Genomic DNA, 22,124 nt, shown 5'->3' with positions numbered 1-22,124 from the left:
GGACACTTTGGACAAGCTCAAACTCTCTAAGACTGTTTCCTCATTTCATTTCAGTTCTTTTCTTTTATTTTGTGTGTGAGTGGTGTGGGTGTGTATCATGCTAGTATGCACATGGATGCACGTGTGTGCAGATGTGTAGAAGCCAGAGGTCAACATCAAGTGCTTTCCTCAATGGATACCTGCCTTATTGTTGTTGTTATTATTATTATTATTATTATTATTTTAGTGTTTCCCTCAATGGATATTTGGGTATTTATTTTTTGAGCCAAGATCTCTTGCTAAACCTAGCTCACCAATTGGGTTAAACTGATTGCCTGGCAGACTCCAGCGATCTGCCCATCTCTGCCCTCCACCAGCCCAGGCACTGGGATTACAGGTGCATGCTGCCAGGCCAAGTATTTTCACGTGGGTGCTGGGGATCTGAATGCAGGCTCTGATGTTTTTACAGCAAGCACTTTCCTGTCTAAGATGTCTCCCCAGCCCCCAGCTCTCTTGTTTTTAAATGGGGAATTCCCTATGTATTAGTTGTTGTGAGGTCCAAATGAGATGATTCATGACTAATGTTTAACCAGTGACTGACACACAGAAACAAGTAGATAAATATTAGATAATAGTATAATGATATTTATTTATTTATATCCAATAGATAAATATTAGATCATGGTATGATGGTATCCATTTATTTGCAAAGACAGAGAGAGAGAGAGTGAGCATGGGTGTCCCAGGGCTTCCAGATGCAAACAAATTCCAGATGCATGTGCCAATTTGTGCATCTGGCTTTATGTGGGTAATGGGGAATTGAACCTGGGTCATTAGGCTTTGTAGGCAAGCGCCTTCACTCCTGAGCCAACTCTCCAGCCCCTTATCAGAGAACAAGTCTGTCTACAAAAGTCACCTGACTCAGGCCCTACATATAACTATACCCAGACATGTTGATCTTTTACACAGTGAGGATAACCATTTCTCAACCCACCTCAGGATCCAGTGCTGGGCTCACAGACTCAGAGCTCAGCCTGCAAGCTGCTGGTTGACATATCAACTTTTCCCTCCTGTCTGGACACAGCTAAAGTTATCAGGAGGGTGGTTCTTTGTCTCCAGTCTAGACATTGTGGGGGCATCACCAGTACTTAGAGAAGTCCTGGGTGACTGCTGGGGCCCAGCCCCTTGATAGACCTGGGATGGTCTGTGATAGGTACATCATGCACACATCCAGCAGTAGACCTGGGATGGTCTGTGATCGGTACATCATGCACAAATCCAGCAGTAGACCTGGGATGGTCTATGATCGGTACATCATGCACACATCCAGCAGTAGACCTGGCATGGTCTGTGATCGGTACATCATGCACACATCCAGCAGTAGACCTGGGTTGGTCTGTGATCAGTACATCATGCACACATCCAGCAATAGACCTGGGATGGTCTGTGATCGGTACACCGTGCACACATCCAGCAGTAGACCTGGCATGGTCTGTGATAGGTACCTCATGCACACATCCAGCAGTAGACTGGGGATGGTCTGTGATAGGTACATCATGCACACATCCAGCAGTAGAGCTGGGATGGTCTGTGATCGGTACACCATGCACACATCCAGCAGTAGACCTGGCATGGTCTGTGATTGGTACATCATGCACACATCCAGCAGTAGACCTGGTATGGTCTGTGATCGGTACATCATGCACACATCCAGCAGTAGACCTGGGATGGTCTGTGATCGGTACATCATGCACACATCCAGCCGTAGACCTGGGATGGTCTGTGATCAGTACATCATGCACACATCCAGCAGTAAACCTGGGATGGTCTGTGATCAGTACACCATGCACACATCCAGCAGTAGACCTGGCATGGTCTGTGATCGGTACATCATGCACACATCCAGCAGTAGACCTGGGATGGTCTGTGATAGGTACATCATGCACACATCCAGCAGTAGACATGGGATGGTCTGTGATAGGTACACCATGCACACATCCAGCAGTAAACCTGGCATGGTCTGTGATCAGTACATCATGCACACATCCAGCAATAGACCTGGGGTGGTCTGTGATCAGTACATCATGCACACATCCAGCAGTAGACCTGGGATGGTCTGTGACGGTACACCATGCACACATCCAGCAGTAGACCTGGGATGGTCTGTGATAGGTAAACCATGCACACATCCAGCAGTAGACCTGGCATGGTCTGTGATCAGTACATCATGCACACATCCAGCAGTAGACCTGGGATGGTCTGTGATCAGTACATCATGCACACATCCAGCAGTAGACATGGGATGGTCTGTGATAGGTACATCATGCACACATCCAGCAGTAGACATGGGATGGTCTGTGATAGGTACATCATGCACACATCCAGCAGTAGACCTGGGATGGTCTGTGATAGGTACACCATGCACACATCCAGCAGTAGACCTGGGATGGTCTGTGATCGGTACATCATGCACACATCCAGCAGTAAACCTGGCATGGTCTGTGATCGTTACATCATGCACACATCCAGCAGTAGACCTGGCATGGTCTGTGATCAGTACATCATGCACACATCCAGCAGTAGACCTGGGATGGTCTGTGATCGGTACACCATGCACACATCCAGCAGTAGACCTGGGATGGTCTGTGATCGGTACACCATGCACACATCCAGCAGTAGACCTGGCATGGTCTGTGATCGGTACATCATGCACACATCCAGCAGTAGACCTGGTATGGTCTGTGATCGGTACATCATGCACACATCCAGCAGTAGACCTGGGATGGTCTGTGATCGGTACATCATGCACACATCCAGCAGTAGACCTGGGATGGTCTGTGATCGGTACACCATGCACACATCCAGCAATAGACCTGGGATGGTCTGTGATAGGTACATCATGCACACATCCAGCAATAGACCTGGGATGGTCTGTGATAGGTACACCATGCACACATCCAGCAGTAGACCTGGCATGGTCTGTGATTGGTACATCATGCACACATCCAGCAGTAGACCTGGGATGGTCTGTGATCGGTACACCATGCACACATCCAGCAGTAGACCTGGCATGGTCTGTGATAGGTACATCATGCACACATCCAGCAGTAGACCTGGGTTGGTCTGTGATCGGTACATCATGCACACATCCAGCAATAGACCTGGGATGGTCTGTGATCGGTACACCATGCACACATCCAGCAGTAGACCTGGCATGGTCTGTGATAGGTACCTCATGCACACATCCAGCAGTAGACTTGGGATGGTCTGTGATTGGTACATCATGCGCACATCCAGCAGTAGACCTGGGATAGTCTGTGATAGGTACATCATGCACACATGCAGCAGAACTAAGTTTAGGGCTTGGCATGTGGTGAGAGGGTGGCTAACCAGTGTGCCATATGTCCCCACTTTTGCTAAGAGATGATCTCTTGGACCAGAGAGATGCCTCAGTAGTAAAATGCTTGGCTTGCAAGAGCAAAGACTTGAGTTTGATCCCTAGAACACACAGTTTAAAAAGCTAGGTGTAGCTGAGCGTGGTGGCACATGCCTTTAATCCCAGCACTCGGGAGGCAGAGATAGGAGGATCACCATGAGTTCGAGGCCACCCTGAGACTACATAGTGAATTCCAGGTCAACCTGAGCCAGAGTGAGACCCTACCTCGAAAAAACAAAACAACAACAACAAAAAAAAGCTAAGTGTAGGTGTGCATTCTTGCAATCCTAATGCTAGATACGCAGAGACAGGTGAGTCCCCTGGGCCTCACCCACCAGCCAGTCTAGTCTAATTAAGTGATTTCCAGGCCAGTGAGAGACCCTACCTCAAAAACTAAATAATAAGGGCTGGACTGATGGCTTAGATGGCTTAGCAGTTAAGTTCGATTCCCCAGTACCCATGTGAGCCAAATGCACAAGGTGACACACATATCTGAATTTCATCTGCAGTGGCTGGAGGCCCTGGAGGACCCACTTTTCTCCCTCCTTCTCTCTCTCTCTCTCTCTCTCTCTCTGCTTCTCTCTCTCTCAAATAAATAAATATTTAAAAAAACACTAAATAATAAAGGTAGATGCTATTTGTGAGGAATGACACCTGAGATGATCCTCTGGGCTCCATACATGCACACACACACATACACACACACACACACACACACACACACACACACACACACAAACACACAGACATGCATCTACATTCACATGCATAAACACACACAGATGCTGTCTCCATCCACCTACTAAAGATTTATATATATTATATATATATATATATATATATATATATATATATATGCGAGAGAGAGCAAGAGGCATCGCAGGGCCTCCACCCGCTGTAACTGAACTCCAGATGCTTGCGACACCTTGTGCTCACGTGTGGCATTGCACGCTTGCCTCACCATTGTGTGTCTGGCTTACGTGTGTCCTGGAGAGTCAAACATGGGCCCTTAGGCTTCACAGGCAAGCGCCTTAACCTCTAAGCCATCTCTCCAGCCTCACTGCAGTATTTTAACATGAGTCAAACGGAAGTTCCTCATTGGTTCCAGTAATTGTGGGCCATAGCCAGCTCTTGAGCATGTGTTATGAGCATCTCCTTCCAACTCCACATCCAGTAACCTCGTGCCAGGAGCTGGGATCCAGGCACAATGGGAATATTCACATCGCAGAGATCAGTGGGTGCTAAAACACAAGGCTTTCTCCTCCTGAAGAGCCAATTTGCTAAACACTTATCAGACAGACTGCTGGCACCCGGCTTTCATTCCAAGAAAAGGACACCGTTCAACTGGTACTCACACAGCCGCCAGACAAGAGGGAAACATTAGTCCATCATCTCAATGCAATGAAAACTCAAAGTCTCATTTATCTATTTATTTGTGAAACAGGTAACAGAGATTGCAGCTTGTGAAAGACAGGGTGGTAACTGACAAGTCAAGACCGTGCCTTTGGGTTTGAGATACACGCAAAATATTTACTGCTGGTTTAAAAAAAAAAATCTGCCTTAAGGTATTCACTCATTGGCAGGTTTTGACTTTTCACTCAGCATGCAAAAGAGCTCTAGGAGGCAAACTACATAACTGCCACGGGAAAAACCATTAGACAAAAGTGGTATTGGGGAATGAATGCATCAAGAAACATAGGAATACAATTAAACATTTTAATGTAGTTTTGTGCTTCTTATTCTTTTATTTGCATGTGGGTGTGCATGTGCATATTATTCATACGTGGGTGCACATGCATGCGGAGGCCAGAGGTCGGTGTTGGATGTCTTCCTCAGTGGCTCTCCACCTTTTTCTTTGAGACCAGGTTTCTTGTTGAACCAAGAGCTCACCAGTTTGGCTAGACTAACTAGCCAGAAAGTTCTAGAGACCCTCTTGTCTCTGTGTCTCCAGTGGTGGGAATACAGACCTATCAGTGATTCTACATGGGCGCTGGGGTCCAAACTCAGTGCTGGGAATACAGACCTATCAGTGATTCTACATGGGCGCTGGGGTCCAAACTCAGTGCTGGGAATACAGAACTATCAGTGATTCTACATGGGCGCTGGGGGTCCAAACTCAGGTCCTCATGCTTGTGTAACAAGCACTTTACCCACCGAGCCGTCTCCCCAGCTCCTCTTATTCTTTTATTTATTTATCTATGTATTTATTTAGCAGAATTTGAACTGTGTTTCAAAGCTACCATTACTGTGGAGGTCTTTATATCACTTTCTGGTGTCTTCTTTCTTATGAAATTAAATCCCAGTGGCTGGTAAGAAGTCTTACATCTCCCCGCGACTCATTTTAAGTGGATTCAGAAACAATCACTTCTAGCCAGGTGGTGGTCCCCACAGCCTCGTGCGCTTGAATATTTGCTCACCGGCTGGTGGCGCTGTTCTGCAACATTGTCCGCCCGCCAGGAGGTGGAGACTGGCCGGAGCAAGCGCAGCCTGGAGGGGCCGCAGCCCAGCCCCCCTTGCTCTTGGCTACTTTCTCCCTGTGGATGTGGGACACTGGCTATCTGCCCTGCAACGCTTTCCCCCACCATGACAGAAACTTCCCCTCGAAAACCGTAAGCCTGGATATCCATGACCTCGCAGTGCCTGACACTACCTACACAAGACCGTCATAAGAGGTGGAAAAGATGATGACATCAAAATAAAAGAGAGACTGATTGAGAGGGGGAGGGATATGATGGAGAATGGAATTTGAAAGGGGAAATTGGGGGGGGAGGGTATTACCATGGGATATTTTTTTTATAATCATGGAAAATGTTAATAAAAATTGAGAAAAAAGAAAAAAAGAAAACCGTAAGCCAAAACAGACCCTTTCCTTCCATGAGCTGCCACCAGCTTGGGTATTTCGGGAAAGAAAATGAGGAAGAAACGGACAGAGGCAGAGGATGCAGCAAACCCCGGGCTGTTGCAGCTCAGAGGCTGGGGGCAGAGCTGTGAGGCTGGGGTTGGGGGCAGGGGGGCGGGGGGGGGGTCAGTCACGGTGAACCTTGATCTTGGGCACTTCGGAGCTGCACAGGTCCCCGTTGCAGAGCGTCTGCAGCGGTGACGGCGGCCTGTCTTCGGCGGCCTTCTTGGCCACCTCCAGCCGGTACCTCCGGAAGGCCTTCTGGATGACGGCGGCCCCCCTCTCCTCCTCCATCCTCTTGGTGGTGGTGACGATGGGCTCGTACAGCTTCCGGAAAGGATTGGCTTCCATGAACTTCTCCTCCATCATCGCCTTCATGGTGTCCAGCCCGCTGGAGTCGCCGAGCACCCTCGTGGTGAAGGCGAAGAGGACGTCCATGCAGTGCAGGCGGTCGCCGCTGACCACGGGCAGGTCCATGAGCAGGAACTGGAACTTGTTGGGCTTGGCCACGCGCAGGGGCTCGGGCAGGGCGTCGGCGAAGTCGGACAGCGCCGAGTAGGCGATGAACTGCGTGGCCTCGGGGTCGAACCTCTCCCAGGTTTCGTAGAAGATGTCGAAGTCGTCCTCGCCCAGCGGGTCCTCGCTCTCTTCCGTGACCGTGTTGAAGTTCTCCAGGATCACGGCGATGTACATGTTGACCACGATGAGGAAGGAGACGATGATGTAGCTGACGAAGTAGGCCACGGCCACGGCGGGCCGGCAGGTGTCCGGGGAGGGCGCGGGCCGGGCTCGGGAGCGCAGCATGGGGCTGAGCAGCGCGTCCCAGCCGGCCGACGTGCTGATCTGGAAGAGGCACAGCATGCTGCCCGAGAACGTCTCGAAGTTGAAGATGTCGTCGATGCCCTGCGCCGGCTCCACCCGGGAGAAGCAGTTCATGCCGAAGATGGCGTAGATGAACATGACGAGGAAGAGCAGCAGGCCGATGTTGAACAGCGACGGCAGCGACATCATGAGCGCAAAGAGCAGCGTGCGGATCCCGCGCGCCGCGCGCACCAGCCGCAGGATGCGCCCGATGCGGGCCAGGCGCACGATCCGGAACAGGGTGGGCGGGAAAGCGATGTCGCTGTGCTCCAGCACCGAAACCATGGTACCTGGAGAAGGGGACCCAAGTCAGTTTCCAGCAAGACCGCCCCCCCGCCGCCCCCCCACACACCCGCCTCAGAAACCCAGAGGGGCCCCAGCTTGGTGACGATGCTTTGCGTCTGTCCGTGCCTTCACTTGGAAAATCAGTTCCAAAGGCCAGAGAATGGGAAAACAGGAAACTGGTGAGGAGGCAGTGTAAGAAAGGGCAGCGGGGGCTGGAGAGATGGCTTAGCGGTTAAGGCCACTTGCCTGCAAAGGCAAAGGATCTCGGTTCGAGTCCCCCCACCCAGAACCCACTTAAGCCAGATGCACATGCATCTGGAGTTCATTTGCACTGACTGAAGGCTCTGACCAGCGCACTCTCTCCCTCTCTCAAATAAATAAATATAAATAAAACTATAAAAAAAAGAAGAAAGGTTATCTATCATCCGGGCCTTGTGAGTAAGGGTACTCGTGATCAACTTGGACCATAAATTCCCATTTTTGCCAAAGGTCAAAAATGGAAAACACTTAAAGCGCACTTTGGGGTCGTAAGAACACAAGCCTGGGGTGCCGGGGAAAGCTGTAGAATTGGGAAACTCTGGGTTCCCTAAAGGGGAGGGTCGCTGATTGGTTTAGAGGGATCTAAGTACATCCTTTCTGCAGTCGGGGTGGACAACTGTGGAAGGACTGCTGTGTGCGGGGCTGGAGGGCGGGGCGGCCCGGGACCCTCATATTTGCCCTAAAGCTGCTCAGCGATTCTCTCACACTCACAGTCTGCTCCTTCCGGGGACAGCTGATGTCCCGCCGCCCAGAGCTCAAGGCATGACTTTGGGAGACTCTGTCTCTGTTGTGACAACCCAGAAATAGCATCTCAAACATGGCCTTGTGCAAGAAGGTGAATATTTGGCCTGAAACGTCACCCTATCCTCTTGCTGCCCGCCAAGCAGGCAGGTGATACAAGGATGGTCCTCTGAGGTCATTAGGGGTCGTGGGCAGTGAAAACGCTTCTAATGACTAAAGAGAACTAATTGGTGATGTGCTTCATCAAAATAAGAGAGAGACTGATTGAGAGGTGGAGGGGATATGATGGAGAGTGGATTTGCGAAGACAAAGTGGGTGAAGGAGGGAATTATCATGACTTATTGTCTATAATTATGGAAGCTGTCAATAAATTTTTTTTAAAAGAATCTAATTTCAAAGTTGTGTGTGTGTGCATGTGCACATGTGTGTTATTCAAAGACTTTGTCAGTGTTGAGCACCTGGCTAAGTGTTGGAGGACAAGCGTAGCATGCACACAGCCCAAGGTTTGAGCTGTGGCACGGTAAAAGAAAATGCGTGAAGTATATGTCGTCTTCTTCTTTCGTAAACCTTTTGTTTTCTGTCACCTGTCTAAGGTTAAGAAAAATGTACTAATTAGGCCGGGCATGGTGGCATTCACCTCTAGTCCCAGCACTTGAGAGGCTAAGGGAGAAGGATCACTGTGAGTTTGAGGCCGGCCTGGGACTACAGAGTGAGTTCCAGGTCATCCTGAACCAGAGTGAGCCTCTGCCTCAACAAAAAATAAAAATAAAAATAAAAAAATACTCGCTATAGAATGATCCTGGTTATGAGTAGGCTCAAAGCAGTTGTGATAAGGATGGCTCATACCAGCTCATCCTGTGGTTTAAGTTAACAAGGGATTCACTACAAAAGGGAACACTCTCGTCTGTTTCAGACAATCGTGGAAGCCTGTGTAGGAGGTGATGGAGACCCAGCAATGCCATGTGGTCCAAGAAATTTGATCTGGCACCCATGTCGATTTTTCTTGGTGTGTACGTCTAGTGTGGTGTATGCATATGGGTGCAGTTAGGCACACCTCATGAACACGTGTGCAGAGAACATCTGTGTTGTTTCCTTGAAACGACTAGAGCTGCTGTTTTTGGTCAGACTAGCCAACCAATGAGTCCCAGTGATTCTCCTGTCTTTGCCCACCAAAGACTGGGCTTGCAGGCATGCGTGGCCCCGCCCAGCTTTTTTACCTGGGTGCTGAAACTCCATCTCACATCCTGTCAGTCTCTCTTGCTTGTGTGATAAATATTCATACCCACCAAGCCACGTTCTTCCCTGCTCAGCCTTCCCTTGTGCAGATCTGGAACAAAGTGTGTGGGCAGGAATGTGTGTTCTAACTGCCAAACCCTTAAAACCATCAAATGCTCGCTAGGGCATATGGTCTCACAGGAAAGGTAGGATTTTCAATTTAATCACCTGAATAAGTCAAGTACACCAGAAAAACTTCCAAGTAGTCCCAATTTTGTTTATCTCCATTGAATTATAAAAAAGTAATAAGGGCTGGAGAAATGGCTTAGCAGTTAAGGCGTTTGCCTGCAAAGCCAAAGGACCTTGGTTTGATTCCCTAAGACCCACGTAAGCCAGATGCACAAGGTGGTGCATGTGTCTGGAGTCTTTTTCCAGTGGCTGGAGGCCCTGACATATCCATTCATTCTCATCCTCTCTCTCTCTCTCTCTCTCTCTCTCTCTCTCTCTCTCTCTCTCCCTCACTCTCCCTCTACTTCTTTCCCTCTCTCAAATAAATAAAACTTAAAAAGTAAGATTCCCACTGTATAGACAGTCAAAGGACTGGAGGTGAGCCTACCAGTGTGATCTTCTTCTGGGAGAGATGTCATCTGTATCCCTGTTTTGTTTGTGCACAAACCACATTAAACCTCACTAGTTGCTTTGTGGACCATTTGGGCCCAGCTCCAAATACTCCTATTGCTTTTGGGATGAAAGTCCCTCTGGCTACTGGGGTTACTTACTAATGACAGAGAGAATCACGACCACACAATCAAATAAATTCCAGCCGTTGGTGAAGTAGTACTGTCTCAAAGCAAAGATTTTGATGAGACATTCTACTGAAAAGATGACCACAAAGGCTATGTTGAGCCAATCCAAGATTGACCGCATGCCATCCGACTGCCTGTCAGTCTCCGTCATCATGATCACCATGTTCAGGACGATGAGACTCACGATGAAGATGTCAAAGGCCTGGCTGGTGACCAGGTCAAATACGAGACCTTGACATTTGTTCTGGGGAGAGGAAAACAAGGAAGAGAGAAATGACTGGGCACTGAAAAGACACATCATACTACAGAATCTGTCCTCCCTTGTCAACTTCGCCTTTCTTTCAGTGAAGCTTAATTAGGTAACTGTCTCTAAAGTGCTAAGGGTTATACACTTCATTCCACTTTAAAACCAGTTTAGAACACAGATGAGGTCACTTTAGGTGACCCCACTGTCCAGGGCCCAAGCAAGAAAGTGATACCAGCTCCCTTATTGCCAGAGACCTATGACTCCCAGTCCACAGGCTGGACCTGATGCTATACAGCCTCCCCGGCCCCTCAGAAGTCTCCCTCTGCTCTCTGGAAGCGACACCACCCTGCGCTGGTGACTGTGCCAGGCTCTTCTGTCACATGGAAACCCCTGCTATAAGCGTCTGCAAGCACACACACACACACACACACACACACACACACACACACACACCAGCTCAGTCTCTCTCATCAAACCTGTCTTTAAGAATTCTTTCTTTTAATTAATCTTCTGAGAACAAAAGCTATAGATCTAAAATAAACCTTCTCCGTAGCAACCTAACTTTGGTGTGCTGGAAGGTGTTGCTAGGTGGAAGCAAACAGCTCCTGGAGCATTTAATAATAAAAAGATGAACCTTGATCCCTCAGGTCACCTGTTTTCTGTTTACTGCAGTGTGATTAATGCAGAACCTACCACCTTATGTAAGAATCTCGGGCAGGAAGAAAGACACATCTCTGAGGTCCTATCTGCCAGTTTAGAATAATCAGTTCATCAGCAAAACCCTGTACTCAAGCAGTTCTAGAATGCTGGTCTTCTAGTTCTTATTAGAAAAGGCTAGATAAACAGCCTCTGGATCTGTTGGTTACTGAACACGGAAGTTTTAACACTGATTGTTCGTATTCTTACTGAGAGTGAAGCTATATGGTGGTTTCTATAGAGATGGCCACACTGTGATGCAAAGATAGACTGTCACCCTGATCCAGATGTCTGTCTGTTTCTCTTTCTTTCTTTTTCTTCCTTCCTTCCTTCCTTTCTTTCTTTCTCTTTCAAGGTAGGGTCTCACTCTAGCCCACTGGCCTCGAACTCACAGCAGTCCTCCTACCTCAGCCTCCCAAGTACTGGGAGTTGGCCCAGGTTTTGACTGTAGTTTGTCTCACTTATCGGATGTAGTAAAATGACTCCGCTTTCCCAGCATTTCTGTGAGGCACTAACTTGGCCTTTTGTTGAGTGGAAAACTCTTAAATGCAAACTCAGATGCTGACATTGGGTGGCATTCTAGATAATGCTTGAGTTGTTTTAAAAGTAAAACGACATCAGAATAGAAACGGGAGCAGTGGGAAAGAAGAAAGGGTTCAGTGGAAGGAGGACCAAAAAAGATAATGGAAGAGGACCACGATCAAAATATATTATTGACATGTATAAAATTGCCAATAGAAGTTAAAATCTGTGTATCTATGAGGTTAGTGCTATCTAGTTATAATAATATAATCTATTTTTTATAGATAACTCACAGACTCCTGAGAATACATCCTCAGACTCCCAAGGGAGCTGCTTTTATGTTTTAGTCAAAAGATGCTGTTGGCATGTGGTGGGAACAATATATAAGATGAAGTGTATCTGTTGAAGAGCCAACATGGTGGTAAGATGTAAGAGGAATTAATATATTAAAATATACCAGTACTCAGTCTGAAAGAGCTGGGAAGACAGGACTGGAGCGATTGTTTCTGGATGGTAGAAATGTTTAACAAAACAGAGGTCAAGGAACAAGGAGTTTTGGAGGGAGAAAGCTAATTAGATCTGCCTTGGGCATGTGGGGTAAGAGGTGCCAGTGAGGCATGTGAGGGCTGTGAATGGGCGGAAGTGTGTGTGTTTGGAGCTCAGGTGCAAAGCTGGGGGGCAGCTGTGGAGCTCAGCGGCATCGGCACTGTGAGGGTTAAAAGCATGAATGACAACGTCCCATCCCGGGACAGCCGAGCCCATGGGAGGAAGAGGCACAGGAGTCACAGAGGAGGAAACCAGACTTAAACTGGGACTTTTCACACCAGGAACTGGGAGCGCCAGGCTTGTATGAAGGAACTGAGAGAAGACACCAGAAGGCCAAGTGCATGTTTGTGAAAATGCACCTGGGAAGCCAGCAAGGAGACACAGAAAAGTAAGCTCCGGGGAAGCAGAACTAGGGGTAAGAACAAATATGATGCAGGGGAGGTGATGGCATTGTAATTAATTCCAACACACAATGAAAGTCATGAAATAAATTACCGAAAGTGCTGGATTTCAAAAACCATCCCCTAAGGGGCTGGGGAGATGGCTCAGCAGTTAAGGCACTTTCCTGCAGTGCTTAACAACCTGGGTTTGATTCCCCAGTACCCACATCAAACCAGATGGACAAAGTGGTGCATGCATATGCATCTGGAGTCCATTTGCAGTGGCTGGAGGCCCGGGGTGCACATTCTTCCCCCGCCTCTCTCCTTGCCAATAAATAAAATATGGTGCTGGACTTACCTAATGCCCACTGCACTCTGGAAGATAGAAGCTAAAATAAACGTGTGCATTTACTGGGGAAACTGTTCTTGGTGGTCACCTCAATTCACTGAAGGCTTAATTGATAGGTTGTGACTATACAGAGAGGGCTAGGACTTGGCACCGACTTGCACTTGTCCCTGTGGTAAATGTGCTATAGAAAAAGGTTAAGGGTAGACCACACCCACTGTGTGAAGTAGACCACACCTACTATGTGAAGTAGACCACACCCACTGTGTGAAGTAGACCACACCTACTGTGTGAAGTAGACCACTCCCACTGTGTGAAGAAGACCACACCCACTGTGTGAAGTAGGCCACATGCCTTTAATCCCAGCACTCAGGAGACAGAGGTAGGAGGATCACTGTGAGTTTGAAGCCAGCCTAGGACCACAGTATGGGTGCCAGGTCAGCCAGGGCTAGAGTGAGACCCTACCTCAAAAGAATAAAAGAGAGAGAGAGAAGGTAATAGGAGGGGATTAGGTCAAAATCCATTATATACATATATTAAATTGTCAGTAAAAATTGAAGCCAGGTGTGGTGGCACATGCCTTTAATCCCAGCACTCAAGAGGCAGAGGAAGGAGGATCACTGTGAGTTCGAGGCCAGCCTAGGACTACAGAATGAATGTGTCAGGTCAGCCTGGGCTAGAGTAAGACCCTTCCTCAAAAAAAAATTGAGAAAAATATCCTCTATTTAAAGGACACGTTCTTGTGATGGTTCTCCTTCATTGTCCATGTGAATGGGTTTTAAATCGCCAGGGAACACTCCTCTGGGTGGGACTAGCGGGAGAGAAGAAGGGAGTCGGTAGAGGGAGGATGTGAGAGGGGAAGGGAGAGTGGTGGGAAAGGATGATGATCATATTATGTTGCTTATATGTATGAAAGTGGTCAACAAAATGTTAACAAAAGATCAACATATTAAAGGAGGTGATGGTAACAGGAAGACTGGAGGCCTTCCCCATGCTGGCCACACATTAACAATTGAGCATGTGCAGAAAATGCCTGCAATATATGAGAGGCATATGCTACAGAAACGATCTAGAAAGGACCACGAGGCTGGGTGGGAAGACCACCTTAACTGTTGGCAGTGCCACTCCACAGGCCGGGGTCCCGGGCTGTGTAAGAGGAGAGCGCTGGCTGAGCCCCGGCCTTCATCACTCTGCTTCCTCGCCCTGGACTGAACGTGAGCAGCCGCCTCCAGCTCCTGCCGCCACACCTTCCCCGCCGCGATGGGCTGTGTGTGACCTGGGGCTGGAGACGGAAATAAACCCTTCCTCCCTTACGCTGGTTTGTGTCAGTTATTTTGCCCCAGCAACAGGGGGGTGACTGCCACCCCACGCTTGCATTATTCTCATTCAGTCGCTCTCACCAGAGGCCTTGGGATGGGCTTTTGAGGTTTTTTGGTTCCTAATTTTTTCATTGCGTTGTAATATTTCTTCTGTTCTTCGGTCATAAAGATGTCTTGGCCACCTAAGTATATGAAGGAGATGAGAGCTCGTTACCTTTAACAGTGTAGGGCAGCCAGTAAATATTTAGAGATGACTTTAAGGTTACAGGACACTGTGTCAATAATTCCTAAAGTTCCAAAGGGAGGAAAAGCAGGTGGCTCAGGAAAGCTGAAAGGAAACAACCGCTAAGCAAGAACATAGAAATAAGGTCACTTTAATCAGCTATGTTCCACTTCTTAGGACATAAAGATTACATTCTTATGACCATTCCTCAGAATTTTGTAAAAACTGGACATATCTCAAGATGAATGAATTAAACTATAATACACCAGTAATAGAAATTAGCAATAAAAAGTTTAGGTAAAAAGTCTCAGGGACTGGAGAGATGGCTCAGTGGTCAATTGCTTGCCAGCAAAGCCAAAGGACCCAGGTTCAATTTCCCAGTACCTATGTAAAAGCCAGAAGCACAAGGTGGCATATGAGTCTGGAGTTTGTTTGCAGTGGCTAGAGGCCCTGGCATGCTCTCTCTGTGTGTATCTCTCTGTCTCTGTCTCTCTCTTTGTCTGTCTCGCTCTGCTTTCAAATAAATAAACAAAATATTTTTTAAAGTCCAGAGTGAAAGACTTTAATGATGTTCCTCCAGCCCTAAAGCTTTATTAGAAGTAATTAGATGAGCCTGGCATGGTGCCACATGCCTTTAATCCCAGCACTTGGGAGGCAGAGGTAGGAGGATCACTGTGAGTTCGAGGCCACCCTGAGACTCCATAGTGAATTCCAGGTCAGCCTGGGCTAGAGTGAATCCCTACCTTTAAAAAAAAAAGAAAGAAAGAAAGAAGAAAGAAAGAAAGAAAGAAAGAAAGAAAGAAAGAAAGAAAAGAAAAAAAAATTAGATGAAAAGACAGAATCAATAAGTGCAAATTTAAGGAAAATTAAGGATAGACATAAGTGCTTTAAAAAAAAATCCAAGGCTGGAGAGATGGCTCAGAGGATAAGACGCTTGCCTGCAAAGCCTAACAACCCAAGTTTGATCCCCCAGTACCCACATAAAGCCAGATGCACAAAGTGCCACATGCATCTGGCATTTGTTTGCAGTGGCTGGAGGCCTTGGAATGCCCATTCTCTCTGTGTGTCTGTGTCTGTCTTGTTCTGCTTGTAAATAAATAAATAAATAACTTTTTTTAAGTCCAGAGGGAGACTTCCAGTCAAGATGGTGTCTGCCTAACACGCCTCACCTCCCGGGGAAGGAAAGATGGACACAAAACCTGAGGAGAGAGAGTCACCCATCACACCTCACCAGGGCTCCAGCTGAAACCATAGAGGAACTGGCAAGAGTGATCTTTTCTAGGTGAACCTGGTACCAGCACAAGGGTAAAGGATACAGACACAGAGAACACTCAACTCCTACCAAACCAGATATCCAGAGACACAGAGGCTCCCAAGACCTCATCACTGAAGTAGAACTAAAACGAACCCAACATGGCTCAGGGAAATTCAGGGAAGAGGGGCCAGAAAGATTGTTGGAGACACACGTTGGAACATTATGCACAGAGACATTGCCTCCTCCCCATAAGTGATGGCCACCCCCACAATGCACGACCCTCATTCCCCAACGAAGAGGGTCCCTGTGGAGGGGGGAGGACAGAGAGTAGGCTAACAATGGCACCAATATGGCTGTACACATACTGTGTACATAATTAATAATAATAATAATTTTTAAAAAGAGAGAAAAGAAAAAAAATGTCCAGAGAGAAAGACTTTTGTGATGCTCCTCAGGGTCTGAGGAAAACAAGAGTGAGCCAAACCAAAAAGCAGGCAAAATTAAATCACAAGGTTGGAGGCAGAAGTGGGTTAAACAGAGAGGAAAACAGCAATTCAAAGGATCTGCCAGGGGTCCGGGGAGATGGCTCAGCAGCTCAAGGCATTTGCTTGCAAAGCCTGCCTCAAGTGAGGTGGGCCAATGAGAATAGACCTGAAAGTTGACCTCTGAACTTCATAAACACACTATGCTACTCGTGTGCCCAAACACACACATGTGAATGAACACATATGCACGTGCACACATACAACAGAACCAATAACTTAAAAAATAAAGATAATAGTAATGGCATTGGTTATTTTAAAGAAAGAAGATTAAGAGGCTCATGGGCATTTTGGACATGTACTGATCATTTGATGAACTTAAAAAATTCATATTATGTTTGTTTTTGTTTTGAGGCAGGGTCCCACTCTAGCTAGGCTGACCTGAAACTCACGGTGCAGTCCCAGGCTGGCCTCAAGCTCTTGTTCGTGGTGATCCTCCTATGTCAGCCTCCTGAGTGTGGGGATCAAAGTCATGTACCACCACCCTGTCCTGGTTAAGTTTTTTAGGTGTGACAATGGAATCATGGTTATGTCTAAAATCAGACATGTTTTGAAATATTTATGAATGAATATCTGAAAGGTGTTCTTCAGTCAGTAAACGTTGTACTGGGTGAGGGGTGTTTTAGGCTCATTCTGGTTTATTCTTGTGCATGGGTGAAAATTTCCACAATAAAAAATAAAACAAAAGGATACTGTGCTCTGATCAAAATAATGACTTCGAATTTATTTAGATCTAAAATCACACCGGCTAACATCCAAATTGCTGGCATTGATTGCAATCAAGATGCATGTTACAGAGGTGACTCGACATCACTCCCTCCCGCCTGGGCAGCCGAAGCAATGAGTGGCTTTCCCAGAAGATACAAAGAAGGCTAGTTGGTATCAAGGTACATTTTGGAGGAATTACAAGTGGTCAACAGAAAAAATAGAAGAAAGCCTTAATATAATTAAGAAAACCCAAAGTGAATTTTGAACTACCTGACTGAGGAATTGGGAAATGTCTTCACTTCATAAAGAAGAGAGAAGCAGCCAAAAAAAAAAAAGGTCACCATGTGTGGTGGTTTGGATCAGATGTCCCCCCATAAACTGGTATGTTCCTTAAAAAATATTTTATTTATTTATTTATTTAAGAGAGAAATAGGGAGAGAGAGAGAGAAAGAAGGAAGGAAGGAAGGAAGGAAGGAAGGAAGGAAGGAAGGAAGGAAGGAAGGAAGGAAGAAAGGAAGGAAGGGAAGGAAGGAAGGAAGGGGGCAGAGAGAAAAAGAAAATAGGTGTAACAGGGCCTCTAGCCGCCACAAACAAACTCCAGATGCACGCGCCACCTTGTGCATCTGGCTTATGTGGGTCCTGGGGAATCGAACCCGAGTCCTTAGGCTTCACAGGCAAGTGCCTTAACTGCTAAGACATCTCTCCAGCTCAACTTGTGTGCTTTGAATGCTTGGCTCCCAGCTACGGCAGTTTGGTAAAGCAAGGCAGAGCCTTGCTGAAGGAGGTGTGTTGTTGGAGGCAGGCTTAGGGTTGTTATCACCAGCCCCCCTTGCTGGAGTTCATCTCACTCTCCTGCCGCTGCTTCCATCCGCTGCGGCAGAGGTGGTGTCCAGCCTCGGCTCATGCCGTGCCGTCATGGAGCTTCCCCTCAAGACTGAAAGCCAAATAAACAACTTTCCTCCCAACAGCTGCTTCTGGGTAGGTGACAGTAACTACGACACAATGAGAAAGTTTGACACCACAAATACTCCCAGGTCTATATGTAAAAGTGTTCTGAAAGAGCTGGACGGGGGGAGGCAAATGTTTGCTGCTCAAGCGTGAGACCTGGGTTCAGATCCTCAGTACTCACATAGAATCCAGTCATGGTGGATGTGCCTGGAACCCCAACACTGGGGAGGCAGGGACAGAAGGATCCCCAGGGCTTGCTGACTAACTAGGCTGGTTGAGTTAGACAGCTCTAGATTCAGCAAGACTTTGTGTCGAAAAATAATATGAAGGAGTGACGAGAGGACATAGCCAACGTCAACCTATGCCTCCACACACAGGCACAGACCTGTGTTTGAACACCTGTGCTCACGTATGCACTCACACACACACAAACACACACACACCTCCATCACACACATACACAGGCAAAAAATTTATAAATATCATTACAAAGATGTGAGAAGTGAGCCCCATGTAGAGCTATGTTAAAAATCCTTAAGAAAAAAATGACAAGTTAGCATAATCGAAAAAATAGACATAAGGTATAAATGGAAATTCTTTAAAAGTACTTATAAGGGAGCTGGGAAGATTGCTCAGTGGTTAAAGGTGCTTGCTTACAAAGCCTGCAGGCCCTGGTTCAATTCCCAGCCAACCATGTAAAGCTAGACACACATTCATTTGCAGTGACAAGAGACCCTGGTACAGTCAGGCGTGATAGAGTACGCCTTTAATCCCAGAACTCAAGAGGCAGAGGTAGGAGGATCACCATGAGCTTTTAGGCCCCCTGAGACTCCATAGTGAATTCAAGGTCAGCCTGGGCTAGAGTGAGACCCTACCTCAAAAACCATCAACAACAACAAAAAGGCTGTGGTACACTGATATACACACTAAAATAAATATTTTTTAAAAAATAAAGAAGTACTTATAGCCATCAGTCTGTAAGAAGGTTTGTAACTGTACTACTGATTAAGTAAATATAAATGAATGTAAAACAATGTATTATTTTCCCCTTGAGTGTCAAAAAGATATCACAAATTACAGCAATCAGTAATGAGAACACAGCAGCCAGGCGCTCTCCTATCCTGCAGAAACAGACCAGCATTTCGGGAAAGGACTTGGACAATACCTGTTATGCCTTGCATATTCTAATTCTAGGAAGTTATTCCAAGGAAATAATCAGAAATTCCCAGAATCTCAAGAATGCTTATGATTGTTCAAAACAGCAAGAAATTTAGAAATGACCTAAGTGTCCAAAAAGAGAGGAATGATCAAGAGAAATTACCATCTCTCTGTCTCATGGGCTATAGCTCAGCCCTGAAAATTCTTACCATGATAATGACTTCACGTCAGAGGTTTATAACTCATGAACTGCTTCATCTACAAAGTTAAAAACACAGGGCTGGGGAGATGGCTGAGCAGTTAAAGGCAATTTGTCAGCAAGCCTGTGGACCCGAGTTTGATCCCCAGCACTCTCGTGAAGCTGGACACAAAAGTGGTGCACGTGTCTGTGACCCCAACATGTCTATGACAAGGGGAGGCGGATCCAGGGGAATGCTGGCCCTCACAGGCCAGCTAGCTGGGCCTTTGCAGTGGCAAAAAGACCAAACAGCAAGAGACTCTGTCTCAAAAACAAGGTGAGGGCTGGAGAGATGGCTTAGCAGTTAAGGCGTTTGCCTGCAAAGCCAAAGGATCCTGGTTCGACTCACCAGGACCCACGTAAGCCAGATGCACAAGGTGGCACACACATCCGGAGTTCATTTGCAGTGGCTGGAGGCCCTGGTGTGCCCATTGTCTCCCCCACTTTCTCTATCTCAAATAAATAAATTAATTAAATATATTAAAAATAAACAAGGTGAAGGAATGAGGACTGTTGCCCTGTCTCGAACAACAAGGTGGAGCTGAGATGTCTCAGTGCTTGAAGGCCCTGGTTTACAAAGGTTATCCTCTGACCTGTACACAGAAGCTAAGGCACACACACACCTGAACACACACATAAAGAAATACAAGGATCGAAGCATAAGGTAATTCCAACCATATAAAAGAAACACATTCATCTGATTGGGGAGGAGCTGAGCAGGGCTGGGCTGGGCATGGCGAGGCACACTGATAATCCCAGCAGTGGGCAGGCAGGGATAGGCAGGTCCCCAGGGCATATTGGCCAGTCAGACTAGCCAAATCTATGAGCTCTAGGCTCAGTGAGAGACCCTGTCTCAAAAAAATAAGGAGAAGAATGAGTAAGGAAGACATCCAATGTCAACCTCTGGCCTCCTCACTCCAGCCCCTGACTACACGTACACACACACACACACACACACAAGTCCACGTGTCACATACATGTCAAAAAAACTGGAGAGGTTTATACCAAAACAATCAGAAGAATTACCTAAAGTGTTTTTTTCATTTGATGATCGCTTCAGGGTGATTTAAGTTTCTATTTATCTTTCTTCATTTCTAAAATTAGTACAGAGCCCCTGTGGGTCTTGGAACCACGGGGGGAGAGCATCTGTTTACCAGACTGCACGGGAGGAGAGAACCTCCCTAGCACTGCTTCTTCTCCAGCCATCTTCTTGTCAGGAAGGTTCAACAAACCAGCTGTCTAGGCCATTGGGACTCAGGACACAAGCAAACAGAGAAGAACATCCTTTCTTTTAATTGTGGATAGCTGCCTGTCATCCATGCAAATCCTGGTGGCTAGGTGGGAGGGATGGCTCAGCAGTTAAAGCACTTGCCTGCAAAGCCTAAGGACCCAGGTTTGATCCCTCAGTGCTCAAGTAAAGCCAAATGCACAAAGAGGCACATACATCTGGAGTTTGCTTGCAGCAGTTGGAGGCCCTGGCATGCCCATTCTCTCTGTCTGTCTCTCTTCTCTCTATCTCTCTCTGCTTGAAAAACAATACTTAAATAATATTTTTAAATTCCTGGTGGTTGAATACTAATAATCTGAAGGTCCGTTTGTCATCAGGCTGGATCTAACAATAAGAATGTCCATCAGGAGGGTAAGATGGGACCTGGGAGATGGCTCAGTGACTCAGGGCGCTCACTTTCAGCAACCAGAGTTTGGACCCCCGGAACCCCTGCAAAGCCAGACCCAAGGCTGCACAAAAGGCATTAATCCTAACATGCTTACAGCGATGCGGGATGTAACCAGGAGGATCCTGCCTCGAACAACAAGGTGGAGCTGAAGAGATTGCTCAGTGGTTAAGGGCACTTGTTTGCAAAGCCTGCTGACCTGAGTGTGATCCTCCCAAGTCCCCTGAAATCTGGATGCAAACGTCAATGGGAGGCAGAGCCGGGAGACCCTGACACATACAGGCCAGCCAGTCTGGTATTAGTCTGCAGAGGCTTGAGAGCCTGTCTCAAAGAAGGTAGAAGAGGGGCTGAGGAGAAGGCTCAGCAGCTAAAGGCACTTGCTTGTAAAGCCTGCCAGCCCAGGTTCAATCCCTTGGTACCCATGTGAAGCGGGATACACAATGTGGTGCATGCATCTTAAGTGGGTTCACAGTGGCAAGAGATCCTGGTGTATCCATTCTCTCTGTCTCTTTCTTTCTCTCAAATATATCCATATATATATTATTTTAGGGATTTTTAAATATTTTTTTGATTTTAGAGAGAAAAGGAGAGAAAATTGGCACACCAGGGCCTCAGCCACTAAAATCGCACCCCAGACACTTTCACCACCTAGTGGGCACATGCACTTGCCTCACCTTTGTGCATCTGGCTCATGTGGGATCTGGAAAGAGATTGAACATGGGTCCTAAGGCTTTGCAGGCAAGCACCTTGACAGCTAAGCCATTTTTCTAGCCCTCAAATAAATATATTTTTAAATTAAAAAGAAAAGAATTCAGGAGAAAAACACATATCTTAAGGTTGTCCTGTGTCCCCCACACATGTCATGGCTGGGGAGATTGCTCAGTGGTTAAGGTGCTTGCCTGAGAATCTTAAGGACCCATGTTGGACTCTCCAGATCCCATGTAAGCCAGATGCACAAAGGTGAGGCACGTGCAAGGTCACAAATGCCCACTAGGTGGCTCAAGTGTCTGGAATCCAATTATAGTGGCTGAGGCCCTGGCACACCAATTCTCTCCCTCTCCC

At 47.0% G+C, this 22,124-nt stretch overlaps 1 protein-coding gene across 1 annotated transcript in view; it reads right to left on the bottom strand.

Moving 5' to 3' along the window:
- Nucleotides 1-6,440: 6,440 nt before the first annotated feature.
- The window catches only part of Scn11a (sodium voltage-gated channel alpha subunit 11), a 108,685-nt gene continuing 93,001 nt past the window's right edge, over nt 6,441-22,124 (bottom strand). The window contains exons 27-29 of the mRNA XM_045136474.1: nt 14,399-14,499; nt 10,235-10,505; nt 6,441-7,465 (exon numbers count right to left, since the gene is read on the bottom strand). Of these exons, the coding sequence (XP_044992409.1) occupies nt 6,441-7,465; nt 10,235-10,505; nt 14,399-14,499 (1,397 nt within the window). The remainder of the gene's footprint in view (nt 7,466-10,234; nt 10,506-14,398; nt 14,500-22,124) is intronic.

This window comes from Jaculus jaculus, chromosome 17, assembly GCF_020740685.1.
Source record: "Jaculus jaculus isolate mJacJac1 chromosome 17, mJacJac1.mat.Y.cur, whole genome shotgun sequence".
Classification (NCBI taxonomy): domain Eukaryota; kingdom Metazoa; phylum Chordata; class Mammalia; order Rodentia; family Dipodidae; genus Jaculus; species Jaculus jaculus.
This window is presented reverse-complemented; position numbering and strand designations above follow the sequence as displayed.